The 23,593-nt window shown below is 45.7% G+C and overlaps 1 protein-coding gene across 7 annotated transcripts in view; it reads right to left on the bottom strand.

Moving 5' to 3' along the window:
- Window positions 1-2,374: 2,374 nt before the first annotated feature.
- Window positions 2,375-23,593, bottom strand: part of LOC121578321 (R3H domain-containing protein 2) — a 34,123-nt gene continuing 12,904 nt past the window's right edge. For 4 of the 7 annotated variants that reach the window (XM_041892622.2, XM_041892626.2, XM_041892625.2 and 1 more), the window contains 13 exons: window positions 20,231-20,466; window positions 19,805-20,007; window positions 19,514-19,606; window positions 17,813-18,109; window positions 16,744-16,894; window positions 14,939-15,102; window positions 14,204-14,376; window positions 12,069-12,166; window positions 11,541-11,710; window positions 11,236-11,383; window positions 4,461-4,552; window positions 4,211-4,295; window positions 2,375-3,891 (listed from right to left, as the gene is read on the bottom strand). In XM_041892622.2, the coding sequence (XP_041748556.2) occupies window positions 3,512-3,891; window positions 4,211-4,295; window positions 4,461-4,552; window positions 11,236-11,383; window positions 11,541-11,710; window positions 12,069-12,166; window positions 14,204-14,376; window positions 14,939-15,102; window positions 16,744-16,894; window positions 17,813-18,109; window positions 19,514-19,606; window positions 19,805-20,007; window positions 20,231-20,466 (2,290 nt within the window). In that variant the 3' untranslated portion in view covers window positions 2,375-3,511. The remainder of the gene's footprint in view (window positions 3,892-4,210; window positions 4,296-4,460; window positions 4,553-11,235; window positions 11,384-11,540; window positions 11,711-12,068; window positions 12,167-14,203; window positions 14,377-14,938; window positions 15,103-16,743; window positions 16,895-17,812; window positions 18,110-19,513; window positions 19,607-19,804; window positions 20,008-20,230; window positions 20,467-23,593) is intronic. The other 3 variants (XM_041892624.2, XM_041892628.2, XM_041892627.2) reach the window with 2 other exon arrangements.

The following is a 23,593-nucleotide window of genomic DNA, read 5'->3' as shown; positions in this document are numbered from 1 at the left end:
TCCTCTCAAGCTCTGTCAGGTTGGATGGGGAGTGTCGCTGCACAGCTATTTTCAGGTCTCTCCAGAGATGTTCGATCGGGTTCAAGTCCGGGCTCTGGCTGGGCCACTCAATGACATTCAGAGACTTGTCCCGAAGCCCCTCCTGCGTTGTCTTGGCTGTGTGTTTAGGGTCGTTGTCCTGTTGGATGGTGAACCTTCGCCCCAGTCTGACATTCTGAGCGCTCTGGAGCAGGTTTTCATCAAGGATCTCTCTGTAGTTTGCTCTGTTCATCTTTCCCTCGATCCTGACTAGTCTCCCAGTCGCTGCTGCTGAAAAACATCCCCACAGCATGATTCTGCCATCACCCTGCTTCACCGTAGGGATGGTGCCAGGTTTCCTCCAGATGTGACGCTTGGCATTCAGGCCAAAGAGTTCAATCATACCAAAGAATCTTGTTTCTCATGGTTTGAGAGTCCTTTAGGTGCCTTTTGGAAAACTCCAAGCGGGCTGTCATGTGCCTTTTACTGAGGAGTGGCATCCGTCTGGCCACTCTACCATAAAGGCCTGATTGGTGGAGTGCTGCAGAGATGGTTGTCCTTCTGGAAGATTCTCCCATCTCCACAGTGGAACTCTGGAGCTCTGTCAGAGTGACCAACGGGTTCTTAGTCACCTCCCTGACCAAGGCCCTTCTCTCCCGATTGGCCGGGTGGCCAGCTCTAGGAAGAGTTTTGGTAATTCCAAACTTCTTCCATTTAAGAATGATGGAGGTCACTGTGTTCTTGGGGACCTTCAATGCTGCAGAAATTTTTTTGGTACCCTTCCCCAGATCTGTGCCTCGACACACTCCTGTCTCAGAGCTCTACGGACAATTCCTTCGACCTCATGGCTTGGTTTCTGCTCTGATGTGCACTGTCAACTGTGGGACCTTATATAGACAGGTGTGTGCCTTTCCAAATCATGTCCAATCAATTGAATTTACCACAGGTGGACTCCAAGTTGCCGAAACATCTCAAGGATGATCAATAGAAACATGATGCACCTGAGCTCAGTTTCAAGTCTCATAGCAAAGGTTCTGAATACTTAGCTAAATAAGGTATTTGTTTTTTAAAATAAATTAGCAAACATTTCTAAAAAACGGTTTTCACTTTGTCCTTATGGGGTATTGTGTGTAGATTGATGAGGAGAATATTAGTTTAATCCATTATAGAATAAGGCTGTAACGTAACAAAATGTGTAAAAAGTAAATGGGTCTGAATACTTTCCGAACACACTGCATACGCTCAGTGGCCAGTTGATTAGGTACACCACACCATTCACAAAAATGGATCGCTCCTACAGACAGTGAGTGATGTGGCCGTGACTTGCTATATAAATCAGGCAGACAGGCATCCAGTTACTGTTCAACTGAACATTAGAATGGGCAAAACCAGTAACCTAAGCGACTTTGAGCGTGGTATGATCTTCGGTGCCAAGCAGGCTGGATCCAATATCTCAGAAACAGCTGGCCTCCTGGGTTTTTCACGCACGACAGTGTCTAGGGTTCACCGAGAATGGTGTGACAAACAAAACATCCAGTCAGCGGCAGTCCTGTGGGCGAAAACAGCTTGTTGGTGAGAGGTCGAAGGAGAATGGCAAGAATCTAACAGGCGGGCCACAAACAGATAACAGTGCAGTACAACAGTGGTGTGCAGAACGGCATCTTAAAACACACAACTCGTCGATCCTTTTCGCGGATGGGATATTGTAGCAGATGACCACACAGCGTTCCACTCCTGTCAGCTAAAAACAAGAAGCGGCTCCAGTGGGCACGCGATCACCAACACTGGACAATTGAGGAGTGGAAAAACCTGGTCCGACGAATCAAAGATCCTGTTGCATCATGCTGATGGCAGGCAGGATTTGGCGTAAGCGGCATGAGTTCATGGCCCCATCCTACCTGGTGTTAACAGTACAGGCTGGTGTCGGTGATGTGCGGAATGTTTTCCTGGCACACGCTAGGTTCTTTGATACCAATTGAGCAGCAATTTAACGCTATGCCCCTTAGAATTCAGGCTGTTCTGGAGGCAAAGGGGGGTCTGACTCCGTACAAGATGGTTGTACCTAATAAACTGGCCACTGAGTGTTCTATTTCATTCCATGGGATAGAAGCAAGGAATAAAATAAAAAAAAGGAGCAACTGTCAGATGCATCATAATACCCCCGGAACTTCATAAATTCCTTGGATATAAGGAAGTCTGTGTTCCGTAAATTGCAAAATGCACCTCAATCTCATGATTCACCTTGTGTGTTACAGAGATTAGATAGAAGTCAAATTGATTAAATAAATCCCACAGCAAAGATTCCACCCAGATCTGTTCAAACAATGACGACAGACAGTATTTTTTTTGTTGCTTTTATATTTTTAAAAACAAACAAAAAATAACAGATTAAATAAAATTTACAGCAGACATTATGCAATCATTGTGCACTTTTAACTATTTATTCTGATACGTTCTGCACAGCTGTCAACGAAAAACGCAAGCACAATGAGGATGACAGAGTGGGTTAGAGGTAAGTTGGGGGGTAGTGGGGTATATCGGGTTCAGAGGGGTGGCGGAGAACGAGGTAGTTTGGGTATTGGGGTGGGCGAACATGGGGTAAATTTAGGTCGTAAGGTAGGGGAGAAAGGGGTAATTTGGGATAGTGGGGTGGGGGAGAATGGGTAAGAAGTAACAGGGTAGTGGGTTGGGGAAGCACAGGGTACATTTGGACAATGGGGTAAGTTGGGAGAGTAAGGATAGAGGATATGGTAGTGGAGTAGGATAGAACGGGGTAAGAGGGGTAGGGTAGGAAGGGGTAAGTTGGAGGCGTGAGGTAGGGGAAAGAGAGGGTATCATAAAGGGGTTCCTAAACTTATCCACTGAAAAAAATCACTGAATATATAGATTTATTCCTTACATCAATATATAAATATATCGAACCGAAAAAGAACAATACTCTTCTGAGAAAAACAGCGCAATACAGAAACCCACAACAGCAGTATAAGGCAAACAGAAAGCAAGAGGAGAGAGGATTGAGTGGGGTTATGCAGAGAAGAAGAGAGCATGAGACACGCGGCGGGAGTGTAAGAGAGGGTAATAGAAAGAAAAAGGAGGAAGGCTGGAGGAGAGCAGGGGGAGGGAGGGGAAGGATGGACTGAGGTTGAACTGTCCAGTGTGTTCAGGTGTGTGCTACGTGATCCTGTTGCCCGTCTGTACATAAGAATGTGTGTGTTTGTGTGTGTGTGTGTGTGTGTGTGATGGCACTCATACATGGCAACAGTGATCCACATGCTCACGTATCTTATGTGCTCTTAAGGTATCAATAATATAAAATAAAACAATCAAAAACAATAATTGTATATTTTGCAAACACCATCCTCTCCATTTGTGTTCGGTGTTCACCCCTTCCCTTTAATGTATGACGTCTTATCCATCTTTTCCCCTCAGTCCAACTCCTTTCCACTCCTCCTTTCCAAAAGTCTTTCTTTCTTCGTCCCCCCTCTCTTTCTCTTCACTGGGAGCTGGCCCTCTCCAGGACTCTCAGGTCATAGTTCTTTTTGGCAGCCCTCAGTTTGAAGAGGCTGACCCCACTGTTGTTGAGTTTAAAGGAAGCACTCTGTGCAGCCATGGTGGAGGGGAACACAGCCACCACTGTGTAGAGGTGAGCTGGGTCACTGCCGGGGCAGTCACCTTTCCCCCCTCCAGCCCCAGGACCATACCCAGGACCGTGATGCACTCCTGGGCCACCATAGCCTCCACGGCCCCCCGCCACTGGGTCCTTGAGCCACTGGATTTTGGCACCACACATGGAAAGCTGGTTGAAGAGCTTCTCAGCCTCTGGACGACTAATGCCCTCTGGGAGATCGGTCACCTCCAGCACCCGACTCACCACTGGAGACAGGGAGGAGAGAGATCAGACACTAATACAACTTCCATACAATCAGACCCATTCCAGGCCATCATTGTAAATAAGAATGTGTTCTTAATTGACCTGCCTGGTAAAATAAAAGGTACAATGAAATAAATGAATTAATAAAAAAATCAAGTATTTGTGTTCTGGATGTGTGTGTGTGTGCAGGACGTAAGTCAAATGTACTGAATCATAGAGAGGCCCAAACCTTGAGTCCTGAGGTCATCTGGATCGTGAAAGCACAAAATATACTGTAGATATACCATATAGACCGTAATGGAGACGTCTGTGTTGTCTTACCTACGTCAGTGGCGCCCAGATCTGTAGATTGAGACTTCAGTGTCTGCCTCTTCCCTCTCGCACCATGCTTCATTCCTACTTGGCTCTGCAACATACCAACAGCAAAAGTGTCAACAAGGTTACAGGCTAGTAGATATGCAGGAATGGAGTGGAGGGAGGGATGGCTGGAGGAGTAGCTGCAGTGTGCTTCAAGGAGGGTGAGAAGGGAGGGATGGGGAGAGAGAGAGATAGAGGGGGAGAGAGGTAGTACCTGATGTGAGCTGTAGTTTGTCTGGCTGTGCATGAGAGGGGGACAGAGGCTGTACTGGAGAGGCTGACCCAAAAGAGAGTAGCGCCCGTCACCTGCACAACACAAACAGAAATATAATAAACAACTAATAGACCAACGTCGGTTCAATTATTTGGATTCCATTTTGGGGGTTTTCTTCTGTGAGCTCATTGCGCACATTCTCTAGAGATAACTCAGATCAAACCTGAACTGTGCGATGTAGTAAGGAGTTGTAGTTTCCAACAGGCCAATATTCTACATTGTTAATTACTACATTTTCTGTGATAAACTATGACCTTAACCCATTGTGCACCTACTTGTCCGGTCTGTGACAGGAATGCACGAGAAAATACATGATCTAAGTGATTGATAGTTGGTATTCAGCAGTCAGTCATAAAAGTATGCCTTATTTACTTTGAAGAACTACTAAAATAGTGATTTTGTCAGACAGCATAGGTAGCAGCTACAGTGAGGGAAAAAAGTATTTGATCCCCTGCGGATTTTGTAAGTTTGCCCACTGACAAAGACATGATCAGTCTATAATTTTAATGGTAGGTTTATTTGAACAGTGAGAGACAGATAAACAACAACAAAATCCAGAAAAACGCATGTCAAAACTGTTATAAAATGATGTGCATTTTAATGAGGGGAAATAAGTATTTGACCCCTCTGCAAAACATGACTTAGTACTTGGTGGCAAAACCCTTGTTGGCAATAAGAGAGGTCAGATGTTTCTTGTAGTTGGCCACCAGGTTTGCACACATCTCAGGAGGGATTTTGTCCCACTCCTCTTTGCAGATCTTCTCCAAGTCATTAAGGTTTCGAGCCTGACGTTTGGCAACTCAAACCTTCAGCTCCCTCCACAGATTTTCTATGGGATTAAGGTCTGGAGACTGGCTAGGCCACTCCAGGACCTTAATGTGCTTCTTCTTGAGCCACTCCTTTGTTGCCTTGGCCGTGTGTTTTGGGTCATTGTCATGCTGGAATACCCATCCACGACCCATTTTCAATGCCCTGGCTGAGGGAAAGAGGTTCTCACCCAAGATTTGACGGTACATGGCCCCGTCCATCGTCCCTTTGATGCGGTGAAGTTGTCCTGTCCCCTTAGCAGAAAAACACCCCTAAAGCATAATGTTTCCACCTCCATGTTTGACGGTGGGGATGGTGTTCTTGGGGTCATAGGCAGCATTCCTCCTCCTCCAAGCACGGTGAGTTGAGTTGGTGCCAAAGAGCTCCATTTTGGTCTCATCTGACCACAACACTTTCACCCAGTTCTCCTCTGAATCATTCATTTATTTTACTTCTGCTCTTTTTTTTCTCAACACTTTTTTTGTTGTTTTAGTTTGTTTTAAAATAAATGCACTGTTGGTTAAGGGCTGTAAGTAAGCATTTCACTGTAATGTCTGCACCTGTTGTATTCGGCGCATGTGACCAATAAAATTTGATTTGATTTGATTTTAGATGTTCATTGGCAAACTTCAGATGGGCATGTACAGTGGGGAGAATAAGTATTTGATACACTGCCGATTTTGCAGGTTTTCCTACTTACAAAGCATGTAGAGGTCTGTAATTTTTATCATAGGTACACTTCAACTGTGAGAGACGGAATCTAAAACAAAAATCCAGAAAATCACATTGCATGATTTTTAAGTAATTAATTTGCATTTTATTGCATGACATAAATATTTGATACATCAGAAAAGCAGAACTTAATATTTGGTACAGAAACCTTTGTTTGCAATTACAGAGATCATACGTTTCCTGTAGGTCTTGACCAGGTTTGCACACACTGCAGCAGGGATTTTGGCCCACTCCTCCATACAGACCTTCTCCAGATCCTTCAGGTTTCGGGGCTGTCGCTGGGCAATACGGACTTTCAGCTCCCCCCAAAGATGTTCTATTGGGTTCAGGTCTGGAGACTGGCTAGGCCACTACAGGACCTTGAGATGCTTCTTACGGAGCCACTCCTTAGTTGCCCTGGCTGTGTGTTTCGGGTCATAGTCATGCTGGAAGACCCAGCCACGACCCATCTTCAATGCTCTTACTGAGGGAAGGAGGTTGTTGGCCAAGATCTCGCGATACATGGCCAAATCCATCCTCCCCTCAAGACGGTGCAGTCGTCCTGTCCCCTTTGCAGAAAAGCATCCCTGAAGAATGATGTTTCCACCTCCATGCTTCACGGTTGGGATGGTGTTCTTGGGGATGTACTCATCCTTCTTCTTCCTCCAAACACAGCGAGTGGAGTTTAGACCAAAAAGCTCTATTTTTGTCTCATCAGACCACATGACCTTCTCCCATTCCTCATCTGGATCATCCAGATGGTCATTGGCAAACTTCAGACGGGCCTGGACATGCGCTGGCTTGAGCAGGGGGATTTTGAGTGCGCTGCAGGATTTTAATCCATAACGGCGTAGCGTGTTACTAATGGTTTTCTTTGAGACTGTGGTCCCAGCTCTCTTCAGGTCATTGACCAGGTCCTGCCGTTTAGTTCTGGGCTGATCCCTCACCTTCCTCATGATCATTGATGCCCCACGAGGTGAGATCTTGCATAGAGCCCCAGACCGAGGGTGATTGACCGTCATCTTGAACTTCTTCCATTTTCTAATAATTGCACCAACACTTGTTGCCTTCTCACCAAGCTGCTTGCCTATTGTCCTGTAGCCCATCCCAGCCTTGTGTAGGTCTACAATCTTGTCCCTGACATCCTTGGAGAGCTCTTTGGTCTTGGCCATGGTGGAGAGTTTGGAATCTGATTGATTGATTGCTTCTGTGGACAGGTGTCTTTTATACAGGTAACAAACTGAGATTAGGAGCACTCCCTTTAAGAGTGTGCTCCTAATCTCAGCTCGTTACCTGTATAAAAGACACCTGGGAGCCAGAAATCTTTCTGATTGAGAGGGGGTCAAATACTTATTTCCCTCATTAAAATGCAAATCAATTTATAACATTTTTGACATGGGTTTTTCTGGATTTGTTGTTGTTGTTATTCTGTCTCTCACAGTTCAAATAAACCTACCATTAAAATTATAGACTGATAATTTCTTTGTCAGTGGGCAAACATACAAAATCAGCAGGGGATCAAATACTTTTTTCCCCTCACTGTATATAGATGTTAAAGTACTTGGAATGAAAAAAAGTCATCAAATAAAACAAATGTAATATACACAACTGAAATATTTTATTAAAGTAATGTGAATAAATGGTTAATAAGTGATAACCAGTCCCCTGTAGCTCAGTTGGTAGAGCATGGCGTTTGCAACGCCAGGGTTGTGGGTTCGATTCCCACAGGGGACCAGTATGAAAAAATGTATGCACTCACTAACTGTAAGTCACTCTGGATAAGAGTGTCTGCTAAATGACCAACATGTAAATAAGCAGTAACGAGCAGTCACTACCATCATGTGACTTTTATTAATTGTTTTATTCTGTGTTGTTACAGCATTCTACCCACATAATGCATAGTGCATTTCATGTTTAAAAAAATGATTGCACCGTAATCGACCTCAAAAAGCACTAATTGCTCAGCACTAGTGAGAGGGCATGTTATGTGTGTGTGTGTCTGGGTCAGTGCCAGCCATGAGGGTAAGGTGAGTAACGCAAGGTCAGGTTCTCGGGGCCTATTGGTGGCTGGCCAAAGACCAAATGGAAAGGTCATAAACAGGCCAGTGTGGAAGTGGGTGAAAGATCAAGAACCAGGGTCTCGTCTTAACCAAAGCAGCGCATTATATTTTACAGCGAAGGCTGTAGGAGAAGCAAACTCCTTTATCGCTGACTCTTTCGTCTGCGCTTGCGCGATTGGCTGGGGAATAACGCGCTGGTGGTGGCGCCGTCGTGGGGAAACTCGAAGGCTCTCATATCTCTTCTGTGGGGAAACTCATTTAAAAACTTGTTTAAATCTGTCTGAAGGCTCTCATATATTGGTTCACTTAGGCCCTAAAAATGTTTTATTAATATGGGCAGAATATTGTATAAAATAAATACCTTCCATTGCCTTCCTTATAGACAGTATAAATTAAACATTTTTATTCATAAACCTACTAATAGGCTACATTAATGAATACATTAATAACAAAAACGTGCACATAAAGGAATGTTATTTCAACCTTGTAATAATTTATTTTCACTGAACAAAAATATAAACGCAACATGTAAGGTGTTGGTCCCATGTTTCATGAGCTGAAATAAAAGTTCACAGACATTTTCCATTCGCACAAAAAGCTTATTTCTCTCAAAATGTTTTTGCACAACTCTGTTTACATCCCTTTTAGTGAGCATTTCTCCAAGATAATCCATCCACCTGACAGGTGTGGCATTTCAATAAGCTTTTTAAACAGCATGATCATTACACAGGTGCACCTTGTGGCAGGTAGCTTAGTGGTTAAGAGCGTTGTGCCAGTAACCGAAAGGTCGCTGGTTCTAATCCCTGAGCCGACTAGATGAAAAATCTGTCGATGTGCCCTTGAGCAAGGCACTTAACCCTAATTGCTCATGTAAGTCGCTCTGGATAAGAGCGTCTGCTAAATGACTAAAATGTAAATGTAAATGTTGTGCTGGGGACAATGAAAGGCCACTTTAAAATGTGCAGTTTAGTCACAGATGTCTCAAGAAACATCCTCCGAAACACGACCCTGCCAAGCCGCACTGCTTCTTGACACACTGCTCGCTTAACCCGGAAGTCAGCCGCACCAATGTGTCTGAGGAAACACCATCCAACTGGTGACCGTGTCAGCGTGCACGCGCCCGGCCCGCCACATGAGTCGCTAGAGCGCGATGGGAAAAGGACATCCCAAACCCTCCTCTTACCCGGACGACGCTGGGCCAATTATGCGGCGCCTCATGGGTCTCCCGGTCGTGGCCGGCTGCTGGGATCGATCCCGGATGTGTAGTGACGCCTCCAGCACTGCAATGCAGTGCCTTAGACCGCTGCGATACTCGGGAGGCCCCACCAGAGCTGTTTCCAGATAATTTAATGTTAATTTCTCTACCATAAGCTGCCTCTGTCATTTTAGATGGGGAAAAACCTCATTCTGATTGGCTGGGACTGGCTCCCAAGTGGGTGGGCCTATGCCCTCCAAGGCCCACCCATGGCTGCACCCCTGCCCAGTGATGTGAAATCCATAGATTAGGGCCTAATGAATTTATTTCAATTGACTGATTTCCTTATATGAACTGTAACTCAGTCAAATCGTTGAAATTGTTGCATGTTTCGTTTATATTTTTGTTCAGTATATTTACATAAAGGTGAATAGGCATCACAATAGATACGATATGGGTTTTGTGTGAAAGTGTCAGTGTAGTGTGTGAGAGAGTGTGTATACAGTGTGCATATACACTGAGTATACCAAACACTCGGAACACCTTCCCAATATTGAGTTGCACCCCCCCCCCGCCCTCAGAACAGCCTCAATTCATCGTGCATGGACTCTATAAGGTGTCCAAGGCATTCCGCTGGGATGCTGGCCCATGCTGGCCCATGTTGACTCCAATGCTTCCCACAGTTGTGTCAAATTGGCTGGATGTCCTTTGGGTGGTGGACCATTCTTGATACACACTGGAAACTGTTGAACGTGAAAAATGTGCAATGTTACAGTTCTTGACACAAACCGGAGTGCCTGGCACCTACTACCATACCCCGTAACCAATCCATGTCTCAACTGTCAAGGCTTGAAAATCCTTCTTTAACCTGTCTCCTCCCCTTCATCTACACTGATTGAAGTGGATTTAACAAGTGACATCAATAAAGGATCATAGCTTTCACCTGGTCATTCTATGTCATGGAACGCACAGGTGTTCTTAATATTTTGTACACTCAGTGTTTTCGGAAAGTATTCAGACCCCTTGACTTTTTCCACATTTTGCTACGTTACAGCCTTATTCTAAAATTGATTAAATCGTTTTTCTCCCCCCGTCATCAATCTACACACAATACCCCATAATGACAAAGAAAAAACATGTTTTTAGAAATATACAAATTTATAGAAAATAAAAAAACGGAAATATCACATTTACATAAGTATTCAGACCCTTTATCAGTACTTTGTTGAAGCACCTTTGGCAACGATTACAGCCTCGAGTCTTCTTGGGTATGACGCTACAAGCTTGGCACACATGTATTTGGGGAGTTTCTCCCATTCTTCTCTGCAGATCCTCTCAAGCTCTGTCAGGTTGGATGGGGAGTGTCGCTGCACAGCTATTTTCAGGTCTCTCCAGAGATGTTAGATCGGGTTCAAGTCCAGGCTCTGGCTGGGCCACTGTGTACTTAGGGTCGTTGTCCTGTTGGAAGGTGAACTTTCACCCCAGTCTGAGGTCCTGAGCACTCTGGAGCAGTTTATCATCAAGGATCTCTCTGTACTTTGCTCCATTAATCTTTCCCTCGATCCTGACTAATCTCCCAGTACCTGCCGCTGAAAAACATCCCCACAGCATAATGCTGCCACCACCATGCGTCACCGTAGAGATGGTGCCAGGTTCCCTCCAGACGTGACGCTTGGCATTCAGGCCAAAGAGTTCAATCTGGGTTTCATCAAACCAGATAATCTTGTTTCTCATGGTCTGAGAGTCTTTAGGTGCCTTTTGGCAAACTCCAAGTGGGCTGTTTTAAAATAAGGCTAACAAAAAGCGGAAAAAGTTAAAGGGTCTGAATACTTTCCGAAAGCACTGTATATACACATGTATGTGCACGAGCGTGACTGTGTGTGTGTGTGTGTGTGACTGCATGTGTGCCTCCATGTCTGCGTGTGTGTCCATGTGTTATTACCTTGCGCAGGCCCTGGTCCGGGCCGAGGGAACTGTGACAGTAGGGGCAGGGGGCCGAGGCCAGGACAGACGCTGCTCACGCTGCCTGAGGGGGAGAGAGTGGGGGACTGGGTGGGGGAGGCCAGGGGACTGCTCATCTGGGTACTGGCCTGGTGAGGAAAGGGGGGGGGGGTCAGAACTCCAAGAGACAGAGTCAGAACTCCTCAAGGATCCTTTATATGAATGCTATACAGTATGTGTATGCTGTATTGTATGTGAGTGAGAGTATGTGAGTGAGAGAGGTATGAGTATAGTGGTAGAGTGTACCTGTTGTGTGTTGTCTGGTTTGTAGAGTTCTCCAGGCTTGCTGGGCCTCTGCTCTAGGCTGTAGTATTTGCAGGGGTTCCACTGTACCAGAGGAGGGTTCTGGGTAGGCTGCGGTCCGTTGGGGACGCTAAGCTGCATGACCATCACTCCGGGGCCTGGGGGCGGCACTCCTGTAGCACACACAGACAAAGTTGAATGAAGTTACACAGTCGAGCAGTGTTCTTCAACCCAGGCAAGGCCACATTTAGTAGGACACAATATTGTGAAGTGTCCTGAAAAAGATATAGTGCAGAACAGACTTTCTGTATTGTTAGGAAAGTAGAGTTAGGAATCATGATAGCTCTGTTTGTGGCATTTCTATCTGTCATGGCCCATGTACAGTTTGTTGCAACCTCCTAGGCGCAACCCTGGTCTAGGCTTATATGTCAAGGCCAGTACTAACACAGGTGATTGACGTAATCAACAAATTCCGAAAACATCTCTATGTGGCCTTTCTTCGGTTTCAGAGTGGACCAGATTAACTGTCACCTGAATATTGCTGCGGCATCTGCTGAGGGTTGCAGGGGGACGGAGACTGGCTCATCTGGTACTGCTCGGAGCTGGGCTGCAGGTACCCCACTGATGGACTGAGAGACACACACACACACAGAGCGACACACACACTGTGTAAGCACTTGGCAGCCCTCCACATCCAAACGGTAGGCATATCACATCGACAAGCTGCGGTCTGCTAGGCTTCAATTACAATGCTAATATTTTGTTTAGCAAGCGTGTAGAAGGAATGTGAAAGCAGCAAGTGTGTGTGTGTGTGTGTGTCACAGGAAATACAGATTAAAGTGTTAAAGAGGTGGCTTATTGATGCCAGTCATTTGAGTTTCTATCGTATTCAATAGTTTGTAATGACTTCTGATTGTCAAACACTTAGAGTGCATTCAAGCGGTTGGCGTGTCAGCAGGAGAACTTGTTACAGATAGACGCACTGGCAGCACACTTCTTGTTACAGATAGTGTTAAACAACTTAATTCATACCTGGATGGATTCAGACCATTACTCTGCTCCTGGAGTTCAGACAAATTCTAATGTAATGCTTTTGTTTTTAAAGTGTACTTTATTGCATTTTTGTTATTCTAGAAGTGAGAAGTGTTACTAATACTTATTAAGAACAAGTTATCTGGGGTTCTAGCTCGAAATGCCAGGTGTGCGCAACACGTTGGGAGCAGCGGAGTTCTTCCTATACAATATCAAGCACTTTAGCATCTGTTCAAAGCGTGTTATATACACTGCTCAAAAAAATTAAGGGAACACTAAAATAACACATCCTAGACCTGAATGAATGAAATAATCTTATTAAATACTTTTTTCTTTACATAGTTGAATGTGCTGACAACAAAATCACACAAAAATTATCACTGGAAATCAAATGTATCAACCCATGGAGGTCTGGATTTGGAGTCACACTCAAAATTAAAGTGGAAAACCACACTACAGGCTGATCCAACTTTGATGTAATGTCCTTAAAACAAGTCAAAATGAGGCTCAGCAGTGAGTGTGGCCTCCACGTGCCTGTATGACCTCCCTACAACGCCTGGGCATGCTCCTGATGAGGTGGCGGATGGTGTCCTGAGGGATCTCCTCCCAGACCTGGACTAAAGCATCCAGCATATGGTCTCACAAGGGGTCTGAGGATCTCAACTCGGTACCTAATGGCAGTCAGGCTACCTCTGGCGAGCACATGGAGGGCTGTGCGGCCCCCCAAAGAAATGCCACCCCACACCATGACTGACCCACCGCCAAACCGGTCATGCTGGAGGATGTTGCAGGCAGCAGAACGTTCTCCACGGCGTCTCCAGACTCTGTCACGTCTGTCACATGTGCTCAGTGTGAACCTGCTTTCATCTGTGAAGAGCACAGGGCGCCAGTGGCGAATTTGCCAATCTTGGTGTTCTCTGGCAAATGCCAAACGTCCTGCACGGTGTTGGGCTGTAAGCACAACCCCCACCTGTGGACATCGGGCCCTCATACCACCCTCATGGAGTCTGTTTCTGACCGTTTGAGCAGACACATGCACATTTGTGGCCTGCTGGAGGTCATTTTGCAGGGCTCTGGCAGTGCTCCTCCTTGCACAAAGGCGGAGGTAGCAGTCCTGCTGCTGGGTTGTTGCCCTCCTACGGCCTCCTCCACGTCTCCTGATGTACTGGCCTGTCTCCTGGTAGCGCCTCCATGCTCTGGACACTACACTGACAGACACAGCAAACCTTCTTGCCACAGCTCGTATTGATGTGCCATCCTGGATGAGCTGCACTACCTGAGCCACTTGTGTGGGTTGTAGACTCCGTCTCATTCTACCACTAGAGTGAAAGCACCGCCAGCATTCAAACGTGACCAAAACATCAGCCAGGAAGCATAGGAACTGAGAAGTGGTCTGTGGTCACCACCTACAGAACCACTCCTTTATTGGGGGTGTCTTGCTAATTGCCTATAATTTCCACCTGTTGTCTATTCCATTTGCACAACAGCATGTGAAATGTATTGTCAATCAGTGTTGCTTCCTAAGTGGACAGTTTGATTTCACAGAAGTGTGATTGACTTGGAGTTACATTGGGTTGTTTAAGTGTTCCCTTTATTTTTTTGAGCAGTGTATAAATCATATTTTATGCATCTACCTTGTGCTGTTCTGTTGTGTGGGGGTGATGACGCTGTAGTATATGGGCATGCCTTGGCCTGGCATGGGTCCCTGTACCCCCTGGACAGTCTGGAGAGACTGGCTGACTGGCACCATGACTTGCTGCTGGTACTGCTGCTGTACCACCTGCTGAGACTCATTGGCCACCGGCACCTGGTGGGGAGATGTAGAAGGTGATACACTGTAGATATCTCTTAGCCAGAACAGTGCGTAAAGTAATGACACTGTGGAATACTTGACTTGGGAAAAGGTTATTGGGGTTCAGGCATGTTCTGGGGTTTGTCTTTGAACTAAATAAGAAATCAATATTGATAATCGAAGAGAGAAGTTGTCTTGCTCCTCTTTAGATCCACATGTTTAATAGACAAGACTTGGGTACGACTTTTATCAAGATATGGGTGGTAGTTCATGTACCATGATTCATTGAACTGTACCAGCTGTCTATCATCCACATAGCTGGAAAAAAACGGACACTAGGAATCGCATCACAGAGAAGTATCATATTCAATAAAAACAGAGCCTTGAGGAACTCGAAAACGTACATGTACACTCGCATGATTTAAGAGTGACATCATGCATGGAATTCATGTCAATTCAATATACCTATATGTATCCCCTCAGGAATAATTCAGACAGGCAATTTGCCTTTCTTAATTGCCCCTGAGAGGATAAATAAAGTTGTATTGAATTGACTTGAATTGAGGGCCTACTGTACCTGATATGAGGGCATCTGTGGGTACTGGACCATCATCCCTGTGACCTGTCCTTGTATGCTCTGCCTCTGGGAGGTGAGGAGGGCCTGGTTCTGGGGCTGCTGGGGTACTCCTATCATCCCCTGGTACTGGGGCTGCTGGCTGGGCATCATGGTCTGGAGAGCTGCTGGAGACAACATGCAGTGTGTTAATACAGGTGTGTGTGTGTGTGTGTGTGTGTGTGTGTGTGTGTGTGTGTGTGTGTGTGTGTGTGTGTGTGTGTGTGTATTCTGGGGATGCTGCACTCCTATTACCCCTGGACCTACTGGTGACGACCATAGCACATGTCATGGTCATGTTAACACAGGCTGTCTAGAAAGAAAAGAATGTACACCTAAAGCCAAGGGGGTGAAGCTTAAAAAGTTGCAAAGGACAGTCTAGCAGGGGGTAGGCTTCTTGCAGCCTTAATGCTCAGGTTCCTATGAGTATAATCATGGTAACTTTCCAGGACTCATTGCATCAGTACTGTTCTCCCCAACTACACAATGTGGTGACTAAAATAGCCATTTATTCCTGGTAACCATTATTTGGCTGACCTTGAGCCTTGTGTTAAGAGATATCAAAAAGTCCAACAGTTGCACCATTGAGAGCATCTTGACTGGCTGCATCACCGCTTGGTATGGCAACTGCTTGGCATTCGACCACAAGGCCCTACAGAGGGTAGGACCTCTATGACTTTTTAGGGCCTTCCTGACACCGCCTGGTATAGAGTGTCCTCTCTGCTACCGCATGGCAAGCGGTACCAGAACGCCAAGTGGTACCGGAACAGCTTCTAACCCCCAAGCCATAAGACTGCTGAACAGTTAATCAAATGGCTACCCGGACTATTTGCATTGACCCTGTTACCTTTGTTTTCACTGAACTCTACCCACACATACTACCCTGACACTCCAACACACACACACACACTTTCACACTTCACCCTGCTGCTACCCTGTTTATTATCTATCCTGACTGCCTAGTCACTTTTACCCCTGCCTACATGTACATATTACCTCTCAACTACCTTGTACTCTTGCACATTGACTCAGTACCGGTACTCCTTGTATATAGGCTCGTTATTGTGTTACCATTTCCTCTTCTTTTTTCATTTCGTTTTTGTACTTTTTAACTCTGCGTTGTTGGGAAAGGGCTCGTAAAGTAAGCATTTCACCGTAAAGTCTACACCTGTTGGATTGGCGCATGTGTCAAATCAAATTAGATTTATTTTAGACATCTGAGCCTTACTGGTGTTGTTTCTGTTGATTGTGTTGACTGGGTGGCCGAATGGACTCCCGTATACAGCGTTGCCAAATCAGGTAGGCAGCGATTCGGTCATCAATGCCTTGATGAAGGTTTTCTATGCCCGAAACGCAACACACTGTTGATAAATGTTTATTCAGCAAATACACACAGTGATACACACAGTGTACAGGAGTCCAGGCTTTCCCCAGCTGCTTACTTTTCACCCACCCTACTGGATCTAATTAAGATTCTCACGCAACTGTGTATCTTCATTTTAATATGAAGTGTAGGAATGTAGTTAGCGTTTGGCCCCAAAAATCGGAATTTGACATCGGAATAATGATCCTAATTCAAATCTGGTACTTGGTTCTCAAAAACGGCTGGATGGATCATTACGATACGCGGGGGTTGTATTGGGTACCCCCATCCAAGTAGATTAATCGAAATTGGTGTGTGAACGAGAACGTGGTCGGATGTAATTTAAACTGTACAGCACTTTAAAGACAGTCAGATAGTTACATGAGAGGGACAGCATGGTACTGACCAGACTGCTGTGTGGGCTGGGGCATGGGCTGGGAGTGCTGGGTATGAGCTGGGTGCTGGGCAGGGTAGGACACCTGGTGAGACATGGGTCCAGGCTGGTACTGCTGCCCCGTGCTGGGGTACTGCCCAGGGGGGTAATACGACACATGGATCTGTGGAGGGGTTCGGTAGAGGGAGGGAGAAATACACAGTCAGTTCATTCATAGAAGGTAGAAAAATAAACTTTCCAACCAAGGTGCATGAATAGAGGAGCAAACTAGAAATCAACTGTTGGAGGACAATGGAAGTTCGAAGGTAACGTATGCACATCCAACAAGCGGTGTAGGGTGTTTTGCTTGCCCCCCTACGAGCGTGACTCCATCTGAGTTAGCCCCCTATTGTTTAGCTCTACGAAAGAGACCGATCTGTCATTTGTGAGCCATGCTGCCTTATAGCTAGTGGCTGTCCTGAAGGGCACACTACAGGAACACTAGTGCTCTACAGAAATCTCACTCTGCCCATGCTATTCTCCCTACTGTGAAAGCACTGCCACCAGCTACCTCACAAAGTGCTAAAAGAACTAGAACTGCCACTTCCTCACAAAAGCCAGTAAAAGACATCAGTGCAGCTATTTGCCAAATTCCTACTTGGGCATTATCCCACCCCCCTAGTGCAGGGTCAATGACGTGGAGGTTTTCTCCTCCAGAATATAAATGAATATTTTATGGCTCCAAGCGCCTCATTACTGACTCAGCTGGAGGGCAGTGTGGTGAGAAGAGAGAGAGGGGTAGAGAGAGGTAGAGAGAGAGAGAGCGAGAGAATAGAGCGCACACCACCACCGTGTGAATCCCGCCGCGATTTCACAGGAATCACACCATTGACACTTTCTCACATTTGATGGTAAAGTTGTCTAACCAAAGTGTTTGACTCTCTCTACCTTCTCAAGCTGTGTGTATACTCTCAGTCTGTAACTCGTGGAAATGCAACTTATATCCAACTTCTGCTCTGTATTCATTCTATTTGTGCACAACTGCTGATGTAAAAAGGGCTTTACAAACATGTGATTGATTGCACATTTTTTTAAATAATACCTGTTGCGGGGGAGGCGGCTGCATGTATCCCTGTGGCGGTGGAGGGGGCTGCATGACGGTCTGGGAGGGAGGGGGTGGAAGAGGAGGGGGGTGGGGGTGTCCAGAGTTAGGCTGGTAGCCAGACAGAGGGGCCAGGGGCTGGCCTGTGGTGGCCATGATGTAGCCAGTCTGGGGTGGGGGGTGCTGGGTGAGGACAGTGGGCCCCTGGGTCTGGTACATGGTGGGGGGCTCCGGGGCCTCGCTGGAACCCTGTCTACTCAGAGTCATCTGGCTGAACTGGGGAGCCAGCTCCTCACCCTGAGAGAGAGAGAGACGAAGGGTTAGAATTACTGGTGTGTTTAAAACGGTAACAATACTGGGTAAAGTTCATGAACGATATCAAGGATCTGGAAGGATTCTGTATGGAGGAATGGTCTAAGATCCCTCCCAATGTGTTCAACTCATAAAACATTTTAGAAAAAGACTATCCTCGCAAGGTGAGGTGAGGTATTGAAAGGTATTGAAAACAGGGGTGTCAATTTTGACACCTACCATTTTGAGAATTGTTTATTACTTTCTCTGAGTACTTGTATAAAATAATTATATAAACAAAACATGTGCACATACAATATAGCTCAGTATTTCAATTATTTATTTTATTACAGCCATTTTTGCTCATCTTTATCAAGGGTGTCAATACTTTTGGACACCACCGTATATACAGTTTATTAGGCACACCCATCTCGTTCCGGGTCGGAGCTCCCTTTGCCTCCAGAACAGCCTGAATTATTCGGGGCATTCTACAAGGTGTCGGAAACGTTCCACAAGGATGTTGGTCCATGCATCACGCAGTTGCTGCAGATTGGACGGCGGTACATTCATGCTGCGAACAGCCAGTTCCATCTCATCCCAAAGATGCTCTATTGGGTTGAGGTCTGGGGGCTGCACAGGCCACTCAGTAAACTGAACTTGCTGTCATGTTCCAGGCAATGTATTTCCACTCCTCAATTGTCCAATGTTTGTGATCACGTGCCCACTGGAGCTGCTTCTTCTTGTTTTTAGCTGATAGGAGTGGAACCCAGTGAGGTCGTCTGCTGCAATAGCCCATCTGTGACAAGGACCAACGAGTTGTGCGTTCCAAGATGCCGTTCTGCACACCACTGTTGTACTGCACTGTTATTTGTCTGTTTGTGGACCGCCTGTTAGCTTGAACGATTCTTGCCATTCTCCTTCCACCCCTCATCAACAAGCTGTTTTCGCCCACAGGACTGCCGCTGACTGGATGTTTTTATGTTTGTCGCACCATTCTCGGTAAACCCTAAACACTGTCGTGGCACGCTCAAAGATCACTCATTTTGCCCATTCTAACATTCAATCGAACAGCAACTGAATGCCTCAATGCATTCTGCCTGCTTTATCTAACAAGCCAGGGCCACGTGACTCATCCATTTTTGTGAACGGGGTGCTGTACCTAATAAACTGGACGGTGAGTGTATTATGACTACAGAACACTCCACTGCAACTGAGCCTTCCATACCTTGCCTTTCTCACTGTCAGTCACACAAACAATCACTATTAGTCATTAGATTAATGACATTGTAACAACATGATAATTCCTCATTTACACCAACAGCCTTACAAACTGCCTGTGTTCATGGTGTATCAAGGGTGTCAATAATGTCAGACCCCACTGTATATAGTGAGACAGGATGGTAGAAGTACCATGTACTGCTGGGGAGGAGAGACAGGCAGCAGAACCTGGGGACAGGAGGAGGAGTAGGACACAGGCTGAGATGGCTGCAGAGACCCCACCGGCTAACAGAGGGACAGATAGTGGGAGAAGGAGGAGGAGGAGATGGTTTAGGTTAGGAAACCGAGGGCAGTTACTGGGCAAAAGAGGAAAAATGCAGGAATATAGCCATTTGCAGTTTATTTTTTCTAAACTGAAACAGCATTTAAATCACCAGGTATTTAAATTTAAAAAAGGGTTTGTGACATGAGCTTCTCTCTCACCTGAGCCATCATGTGGTTGTGATTATGGTTGTGGTTGCCCATGGGGTGTTGCTGTGGAGTGGGCAGCAGGGCGGTCTGGGGAGGCTGGGTCTGGACCTGGGGCTGTTGGGAGGGGCAGGGTAACAGACTGCGACCCCCAGGGCAGGGGCCAGGCTGGGGAGCTGGGGGCTGAGGACACCCGTCTGGACTCACCAGGGGCAGACCTGCAGGAGATAACAAGACAACACAAGTCAAAACAAAGTTATACAGAAACCGCAATGTCTGTTCCTCAACATTTCTGCACTCACCTCAGCATTCCTTTCCTCTACGATTTATGAGCTTTTGTTACTCCCCAGACTGTCTCCTCTAGTCAGTATGGAGATGTGTGTGTGTGTGTGTGTGTGTGTGTGTGTGTGTGTGTGTGTGTGTGCGCCGTAAAATACGTACCAGTGCGTGAGCCCCTGCAGGAGCCCTGTGAGCTCTTGTTACTCCCCAGACTATCTCCTCTGGTCAGAATGGAGATGCCAGAGAAGCTGGATGCCTTTGTGACCGGGGGCCGGAGGGTCCTATTGGAGCTGTCCGAGTCTGTGCTACTCCAGGGCCTCGGCTCCGGGCACTTCATATCACTGTCCGTACTGCTCTGGCGGCTGCTGGAAGCACGGCTGGAGCTCTCACGGTTACCCCTGGAGAGGGGAGGGGGAAGAGAGGGAGAAGAGAAAGAGTGAAGGGGACAGCGTAGAGGATATAAGGAGAGAGGGAAAGATGAGGGAAAAGAGGGGGAGGGGGTCAGGGAGAGAGAGGAACAGAGGTGGAGAGAAAGAGGGTGGGAGAGAGAAATGGGGTACAGAGGCACAGGGTGATCAGCAACAGGTTAAGAGCATACACTTTGACATGTAGAGAGAATATGGGGCATTCAATAAACCAAAATACAAAAAGGTGTTGACTGGCTGGTAAAACCAAAATTCAGGCAACAAACCAAACAGTTACCACCACACACTGTAGTGCACCCTCACCCAACCAGCACACACCCAACACAGAGAAACACACATGCAGATGACCGATGCTTTTTCCAATCAACACCAAGGTGAACGAACAAAGGAAGAAAAGCCATAAGGCCAGCAGAATGAGTGAGTGAGACAAGTTCCATAACGCACACCTGACACACCACTAAGACTATATGGATTCTTTACAATGGACAAAACACGCATAGATACACACACACAAAATAAACCACTGTCACCACCACCCCCCCACCATCACTTCATTGTTATAACTATGGTGTTGTATATAGAAACCAGTATATAGAAACCAGGCCCCCAGGGTCCGGTCTGAAGGGTGAAGTCACAAGCTCTGCTGGTCGGCTACTGTGTAGCAACCTTGCGGTGCCTATTATTATTAAATAGCAATCTATTGTGACTACTACATTTGTCATCACACAGTTCCACGTACTGACAGACCAATCACGGGCCGGCAGGCTACGAGGAGGCTCACGCCCTCATGCCATAGACGTCAATGCTGACTATCTCAGGCAGGATGAAAAAGAATACGTTGACCATGATCCTTCGCTAGTTTTGGCCTCCTTCGCCATGATCCTTAGTGATTTTTTTGGTGCCATTCAGCCCCATTCATCAATATGGCGCGCTTCAAATTCAAATACTTCCGGCTTCATGCGCCATCGGGAGTTTTCCATAGGAATACGTGGATGACGTCAGCACTATCACTATCTACTGGTTTTAACGTCTACGATAAAAACACACTGTCTCGTTGCAAAGGTCACATAGTGCTGTCACCCTGGGTAAGGGCTACTGCCAAGATAATTAATCACACCAGGCATTATTAGAATGCATCCAGCGATGACCAGGAAGCTATCAACTTGTCATCACCTACTATACAACCCCGTCATCGGCTCACTGTCGCTTACTTTTTCTTATTTCTAGCTTAATCAAATACCGATTTTAATGCATTGCACTTCACAAAAAAATTGACAAATGCAGGTTTGGGACAGTAACGTGATGACAGTGTTCGAATATTCAGCGATATCACCTAAAATGCTGACAACAAATGCTTGGATTTCTGACTAACAAAAGAAAATTAAACTAAACTGAAATACAGTGGGGTGCGCTGACTGCAAATACTGTGGTTCCCTATTGGAGGGGAATAACCACAGAACAATAAGAAGCTATATCTCTGCAAGACAACACAGGCAGGCAAAATGGCCAATTCTGCTAATCTCGTCTGTGCCAGATATTCTGAGAAATGACTGAGGTAGCCTAAAGCTGATCTTAACTTTTTTTGTACATAATGTACTGCCATAATTTCCTATGACCAAAAACAGCTTCTGGACATCGGAACATCGATCACAAACCTCGATTTGGATGAAAACGTCTACTTCAATGAGTCTGCAGCTCAGGACGTTCTGCATACTCCGGACTAGGGCTGTTACGGTGACCGTATTACCGACACACCAGAGGTCACAAGTCATAAAGGCAGTCAAATTCCACGTGACCGTTTAGTCACGTAATTAGGCTTCTCCAAGCTCTGATGCTGCTGATGGTCTTTAGTAGCCTACCAAACTTGCTAACTGCCTGGTACTCAGCACTCTATTGTCCCTCTAATCACTCTGACATCAATGCAAATGTAATCGAAAATCTAAATCAAACACTTCATGACAGCCCATGAGCTCATGTTGCGCAACATTTCTATAGGCTATGCAATTGAGTGAGAAAACCGAGTGATGGCCTCTATTAAAAAGAGGAGGATCCCATCAGCTTTCTATAGGCTAGGCCTACTATATTTATATCTTAACTTTCCTAATATTAAGCACATTGCTTGTCTTTACAACAGGAGTATAGCCTACCTGGCTTGCATGAAAATGAACCACGGGAAAAGCGTCCTCCATTTGCTATTTAAGTGCATAGATGACATGTATTTTTTCCCCCTGCCCCTGTTTGAGACAGGTGCATGATAATGGTCCATTCTAAATCCAAACAAATTTCACACATATTATTTAGTATATGTAAAGATTAAATCAAGAAAAGTCTGATGGGTGACAATATTAGCCTATCACTTGTGAATTATATATCACTTGTGAATGATGCCCAGCGTAAGGCAAGAAACAATGCACCTTTATAATAAAAGCATTACATGCATAATCGCATTTATGGTCACTTTTGATAATGGTGTTTTCCCGCTAATGGAACATTCGCGCTTATAGCCTAATGCCGTGTGCGCATTGCTGCGCTTATAATGTGAAGAAATAGCCTCATTGCATAAAAAATGTTTTTTTGATGCTAGTGGTTGTATTACTTTGGGATCTATCACATCCCACAACTGTCCCAGACTATGTTTGGAATATTTATTTATCTCACAGAATAGGTCAACTTTTATATTATGGGGGATAGTAGATTGACATAGGCTAGTTCTTTTGCTGTTCGTTAGGCCTACTCATCTTGTTGGCTGACAAAAAGTAAAATGTGGACAGTTCTTCAACATGCGCCAGTTCTTCAACATTCACCCTCTGAATGACACAAACACACAATCCATGTCAATTGTCTCAAGACTTAAAAATCCTTCTTTAACCTGTATCTTCCACTTCATCTACACTGATTGAAGTGGATTTAAGTGACATCAATAAGGGAGCATAGCTTGCACCTGGATTCAGATTTGTTTCATTTTAGTCGTTTGTTTGATCTGCTGCTCACAATGAATCCTACAGCAGGATTAATACGCTATTCTCCGGCCAGCGGCTCCAGAGACGTGATCCAAACACCAACTGTTTATCATATGTGCAAGCAGGAAAATAGATCATGC

This window comes from Coregonus clupeaformis, chromosome 12, assembly GCF_020615455.1.
Source record: "Coregonus clupeaformis isolate EN_2021a chromosome 12, ASM2061545v1, whole genome shotgun sequence".
NCBI lineage: Eukaryota > Metazoa > Chordata > Actinopteri > Salmoniformes > Salmonidae > Coregonus > Coregonus clupeaformis.
This window is presented reverse-complemented; position numbering and strand designations above follow the sequence as displayed.